At 44.4% G+C, this 6545-nt stretch overlaps 1 protein-coding gene across 1 annotated transcript; it reads left to right on the forward strand.

Annotated features, from left to right (window-relative positions):
* Positions 1 to 4216: 4216 nt before the first annotated feature.
* On the forward strand, positions 4217 to 5506 carry LOC106355821. Its single transcript, XM_013795699.1, has 3 exons — positions 4217 to 4669; positions 4734 to 4916; positions 4961 to 5506. The coding sequence occupies exons 1-3, from the start codon at positions 4217 to 4219 to the stop codon at positions 5504 to 5506; spliced, it is 1182 nt and encodes a 393-aa protein (XP_013651153.1).
* Positions 5507 to 6545: the final 1039 nt, after the last annotated feature.

Consider the following 6545-nt stretch of genomic DNA (forward strand, 5'->3'; position numbering starts at 1 on the left):
GTCTTTCTTCTAGGAGGATTAGCGACCGATGCTGGTTGGTTGTCGATCGACACTTCGCCGTCATCTTCACGCTCTGCACTAGAATCAGAATAACATACAGTCACAAATCTTCGATCATCTCTTATCTCAATGTCAAGCACATCTGATTGTCTGGCCATGAAGGTTCTCCCATGTAGTAGAGAAGAATTCCAGTATATCTGAATATCCATGACATGAAAATCCAATAGAACTAGGGCATTGACAATTTGTACCAGGAGGTTTTTGACAATTCCTCCTGAATTCACCTTAGAGCAATCCACAAAAGTGAATGAATCGCCGGAAGGTCCTATCTTCAGACTCACCTGATCGGCCATCACCCTAGGCATGATACTGACTGAAGAACCTGTATCACAAAGTGCATTAGCATTGCTCTGTCCTCCAATAATGCAGGGAACAACAAACTTCTCAGGGTCACTCTTCTTCTTCTTCAGTACAACCCTTTGCTTCATCATCTCTCTGAGCTGATGGAACATAGGCTCGATGTCCTCTTCTATCTCTCTGCTCTCTTAGAAAGACGTCCAGAGTCTGTGGGCTTAATAAGCCTCATCGAATGGCTTATCTTCAGGGATTCTCAATATACTCTTTGTAAAGCTATCAATCTCCTTCTCATTGGCCTCTCTCATTAGATGCTTGGGAATCTTGTTTTCCTTTCTATTCTCTATAGGAAACTATCTCTCAGTAGCCCGTTCAATGATCATGGGCTCTGGTGCATCTTGAGATTGCTGATTGGTGTTCACTGTTGGCTCTGTTGTTGACTGAGATGAGTATCGATTTGCATTCAAATGGTCGGCATTGATGCTTAGTAAACACACCTTATATGTCATAGGTGGGTGTCGACCACTGCTCGGCTGCCGGTGTCGATCGATACTTGCCGTTTACACACAAAATGGTGTAGGGGCAAACGGGTGTCGATCGGCGAATTCTAAGTGTCGTTCGATTCTCACTGATTCACAAGATCATGCCGATTCTTCAAGGGGCTTCTATCATTACTCGGCTATCGGTGTTGAAAGTTCCCTTGTTGGAGCTTCTCCTACTTCACCATTTTCCAAGAATCATATCATATGATGGCATTCACGTGGTGCTTCTGTCCAGCCTCTCCTTTTCCTTTGAACAGTGATTCATGTCTCTTCACTGCTTTAATAGTCTCAACCACTTGAGTCTCCAATTTATTAACATGACTGTTGAGAGCTTCAAACTTGTCATTTAGATTGGTGTACACAACATCTATCTTTCCATTAAACTCCACAATTAGCTTCTGCTGACCCTCAAGAACTTGATCAAGCAATCCTTCGATTTTGCTTTCTTGAGTTGTTGGGGTCAAAATCGGTAACGATAAAATCAATGTCGAAAAGTTCTCGAGAAATCTTTCTAACATGCAAATAAGAATACGAAAGACTAAAACTTCATATTTTTAAGACTATTGCACAACAAGCTCCTCGCAAGGGATTATTCAACCATCGAACGAACAATTCCCGAGCATCGGAACAACCAAACCAGCATCGTCCGACCCATCGGAGAAGTTGGATTAGCAGAGGCCAACTCGCCCAATGGCGAGTTGGATCAGTCTTGTCCAAATCCATCTTTGCCGAGTTGGAAATGGATAACTCTCCAAGCCGTAGACAATCCAGACCCTACATAAGTCTATGGATTACATCACCATCGAAGAAGAGATGAAAGTTATGTCGCAAAAACATAAGTCGACAAACACATCCTCGAAAGATGCGGCATATTATCAGAAATCTAAACAAAGGAACTCTCGTAACGACAAGCACGTCCATCAGATAGGGGAAGAACACCAGGGGGCACATAACTATGCCATTAACTCCGAACAAGGAAGGACGTCGGGAAATACGTGGAATCGAAATTTGGGTTACGATCACTCTGTCTTCTGCGAGTTTCACCAGACGCGAAGACACTCGACCGTGAACTGCAAAGTGCTCTGCGAGAGGCTTGCCGCAAAATTACTCGCAGGAGAAATCTTTGAAGTCACCGGTATCAAGGATCTCTTCCGTGATTCCGATCACCCACCCAGGACTGATAGAAACCCAAAGAATCCTTCTCAAGGAATTCATGCGGGTGAAAAACGCGGGAGAAGACATGAAGACAAAGGAAACGACAGTAATCATCGCTTGTTTCAGCTTTTAGCTGGTAAGCCGATGGATGACACTGTGATTATGAGCTTCTTGCTCTCTTTTTGATTCCTTATTTTTATTTTTCTTCCATACTTTCGTGTTATGATTGCTTGGCGTGTGGTTTAGTAGATATTCGGGACCTCTGGAAAATTTAGGGTTTCCTAACTATCATAATTTAAACGGAAATCGACAGTGCGAATTTTGGTTCCCACAGCGCCTGAGATTGACAGGCTCCTCGAGGAAGCTCGGAAGACTCCCTTTACCGCTCGCATTACCAAGACAAAGGTCTCGAGCCCTGGAAAAATTAAGATCCCTACCTACGATGGCACCACCGATCCTAAAGCGCATCTGCAGACCTTTCAGATTGCCATGGGGAGGGCCAAGCTAAAAGAAAACTAAAGGGATGCCGTCCATTGTTGCCTATTCGTCAAAAATCTCCAGGGAGCCGTGCTCGAATAGTTTTCCTGCCTTAGGAAAAATTCCATCGGAAGTTTCTGCCAACTCGCTTCGTAGTTTCTCAAACAATATTCTATGTTCATAGATAGAGAAACTTTCAACGTCGATCTCTAGAGCCTAGCCCAGAAGGAGGACGAATCTCTCCGCGACTAATTGAACAGGTTCAAGCTCCTCATGGCAAGAGTTAGCAGGATAAGCGATAAGGTGGCGGTAGACGCACTCAGGAAGAAGCTTTGGTACAAGTTAAAATTCTGAAAATGAATAACTCTCCAAGCCGTAGACAATCCAAGCCCTACATAAGGCTATGGATTACATCACCATCGAAGAAGAGATGAAAGTAATGTCGCAAAAACATAAGTCGACAAACACATCCTCGAAAGATGCGGCATCTTATCAGAAATCTAAACAAAGGAACTCTCGTAACGACAAGTACGTCCATCAGATAGGAGAAGAACACCAGGGGGCGCATAACTATGCCATTAACTCCGAACAAGGAAGGACGTCGGGAAATACGTGGACTCAAAACTCGAGTTACGATCACTCTGTCTTCTGCTAGTTTCACCAGACGCGAAGACACTCGACCGTGAACTGCAAAGTGCTCTGCGAGAGGCTGGCCGTAAAATTACTCGCAGGAGAAATCTCTGAAGTCACCGGTATCAAGGATCTCATCCGTGATTCCGATCACCCACCGAGGACTGATAGAACCCCAAAGAATCCTTCTAAAAGGATTCAGTCGGGTGAAAAACGCGGGAGAAGACATGAAGACAAAGGAAACAACAGTAATCGTCGCTTGTTTCAGCTTTTAGCTGGTAAGCCGATGGATGACACTGTGATTATGAGCTTCTTGCTCTCTTTTTGATTCCTTATTTTTATTTTTCGTCCATACTTTCGTGTTATGATTGCTTGGCGTGTGGTTTAGTAGATATTCGGGACCTCTGGGAAATTTAGGGTTTCCTAACTTTCCTAATTTAAACGGAAATTGACAGTGCAAATTTCGGTTCCCACAGCGCCTGAGATTGATCGGCTCCTCGAGGAAGCTCGGAAGACTCCCTTCACCGCTCGCATTACCAAGACAAAGGTCTCGAACCCTGGAAAAATTAACATCCCTACCTACGATGGCACCACCGATCCAAAAGCGCACCTGCAGACCTTTCAAATCGCCATGGGGAGGGCCAAGCTAAAGGATAACGAAGGGGATGCCGTCCATTGTTGCCTATTCGTCAAAAATCTCCAGGGAGCAGCGCTCGAATAGTTTTCCTGCCTTAGGAAAAATTCCATCGGAAGTTTCTGCCAACTCGCTTCGTAGTTTCTCAAACAATATTCTATGTTCATAGATAGAGAAACTTCCGACGTCGATCTCTGGAGCCTAGCCCAGAAGGAGGACGAATCTGTCCGCGACTACTTGAACAGGTTCAAGCTCGTCATGGCAAGAGTTAGCAGGATAAGCGATAAGGTGGCGATAGACGCACTTAGGAAGAAGCTTTTGTACAAGTCAAAATTTTGAAAATGGACAACTCTCCAAGCCGTAGACAATCGAAGCCCTACATAAGGCTATGGATTAAATCACCATCGAAGATGAGATGAAAGTAATGTCGCAAAAACATAAGTCGACAAACACATCCTCGAAAGATGCGGCATCTTATCAGAAATCTAAACAAAGGAACTCTCGTAACGACAAGTACGTCCATCAGATAGGGGAAGAACACCAGGGGGCGCATAACTATGCCATTAACTCCGAACAAGGAAGGACGTCGGGAAATACGTGGACTCAAAATTCGGGTTACGATCACTCTGTCTTCTGCGAGTTTCACCAGACGCGAACACACTCGACCGTGAACTGCAAAGTGCTCTGCGAGAGGCTCGCCGCAAAATTACTCGCAGGAGAAATCTCTGAAGTCACCGGTATCAAGGATCTCATCCGTGATTCCGATCACCCACCAAGGACTGATAGAACCCCAAAGAATCCTTCTCAAGGGATTCAGTCGGGTGAGAAACGCATGAGAAGACATGAAGACAAAGGAAACGACAGTAATCGTCGCAGAGTAAACATCATCATCGGCGGATCGCAATACTGCCATGACACAGTGTCATCCATCGGCTTACCAGCTAAAAGCTGAAACAAGTGTAAACTGGCTGCCCGCGTCTCCGCCCCACGACGTGCCACACGACGCAATCACCTTAGAGGATGAAGAGACCAGTGGAATTGACCACCCTTATTGCGACCCGCTTATTGATCTCATAATCAGAGATCTCGAAGTCGCAAGGATCCTAGTGGATACAGGAAGTACAGTCAACGTTATCTTCCCTGACACTCTCAATAGTAATCGTCGCAGAGTAAACATGATCATCAGTGGATCGCATCATCCATCAAGGCTTACCAGCAAAAAGCTGAAACAAGCGTAAATTGGCTGCCCGCGTCTCCGCCCCACGACGTGCCACACGACGCGATCACCGTCGAGGAGGAAGAGACCAGTGGAATCGACCAGCCTTATTGCGACCCGCTCATTATTGATCTCATAATCAAAGATCTCGAAATCGCAAGGATCCTATTGGATACGGGAAGCACAGTCAACGTTATCTTCCGTGACACTCTCAATAGGATGAATATTGAACTTGGCGAAGTCGTACAAACACCGAAACCGCTGATTGGTTTCTCGGGTATAACGTCAATGACGCTTGGATCGATTAAGCTTTCGGTGATGGCGAAAGAAGTCATGAAAATCGTCCACTTCACAGTCGTCGACCACCCAACCATCTACAACGTTATCATGGGAACACCTAAGATAAACTCCATGAAGACAATTCCGTTGACATTCCACTTAGGCATCAAATTTCCGACTCCTAACGGAATGGTAGTATTTTGGGGATGCAACAAATAGTCGCGACTTTGCTTCCTGGCCGAACACAAACTACGACAAGTCACGAAGACCTCTATGGTCGAACCTAAATGAATGAAGACAACTCAGATAACTTTCGGAAAACGCTTCGGAAAGAGATGATCCAAAATCATCCACTCACGCAACGGCCACGGAAAACAATAAAGTTCCCGAACCCATTGCTTCATACATCCCGGAAAAATCAAATCCGGAAGAAGTCGTTGATCCAGTAACAGTCACCATGACTAATACATCCGACGCAATCTCGCCAAACGAGTGAGAAACAGTCACGGTACAAATTTAACTACGAGATGGCTTGACCCCCGGAAGGGGTACATAGGCAACTCGTCTCAAGACGAGTTCAGCTATCTCCCTCTCCAAAAAGGGGGGGGGGAGTGGGTATGTGATAGACTATGGATTTGACCCATTTTCATCCATGGTTTATAGGTGTTTTTACTAATAATTATTATATTATAGAGTTTATTTATTATATTTATAAGATCAGAAGTGATTTGGAGATAAGTAATGATTTTGGAGCATTCTGGAGATATTTGGAGCAAGCACCCGAGATGACCATCGAGCTCGACCATCGGTCGATATTGGAGAGGAATAATCAATCGATGTTCATATCTTGACATCGATCGACAGCGAAGCGTGCAGAAAGCCCGTTTGGTCACATCCGACTGGAAGCCCAAATCTTCACCAACTTACAAGATTGCCCCTGACGAGTTTTAACCTAATTATATAAGCTTTGCCACCATGTTAGAGACAGAGTGTGCTTTTCTTGTTTTATTATTTTCACAGCAAGGTTTTCTAGGATTTTGATAGATTAGAGAGAAGATCCAAATTTATAATTTGTGATTGGAACTCCATAAATATCTATTTACTATTCTAATGAAGTTTTCTTACCTAACTGCTGTTATGAATTGCTTAGCCATGTCTGAGTAGTTCCATTGTTAGATTTTAGGGTTTAAATAGGTTAGGAGGGATTAGCCTCAACTATAGATTGCTGAGTTGTGGTAATTGTCATTAGGATTGTTCA

The sequence above is a fragment of the Brassica napus genome, chromosome C8, assembly GCF_020379485.1.
Source record: "Brassica napus cultivar Da-Ae chromosome C8, Da-Ae, whole genome shotgun sequence".
Taxonomy (NCBI): domain Eukaryota; kingdom Viridiplantae; phylum Streptophyta; class Magnoliopsida; order Brassicales; family Brassicaceae; genus Brassica; species Brassica napus.

Bases quoted from the DNA above. Each gene is read 5' to 3' on its own strand.
- LOC106355821 (XM_013795699.1), top strand. From the start codon at position 4,217: ATGTCGCAAAAACATAAGTCGACAAACACATCCTCGAAAGATGCGGCA. The intron at 4,670-4,733 runs GTAAACATCATC...TCGGCTTACCAG, and splicing joins ACGACAGTAATCGTCGCAGA to CTAAAAGCTGAAACAAGTGT. The intron at 4,917-4,960 runs GTCAACGTTATC...TAATCGTCGCAG, and splicing joins TAGTGGATACAGGAAGTACA to AGTAAACATGATCATCAGTG.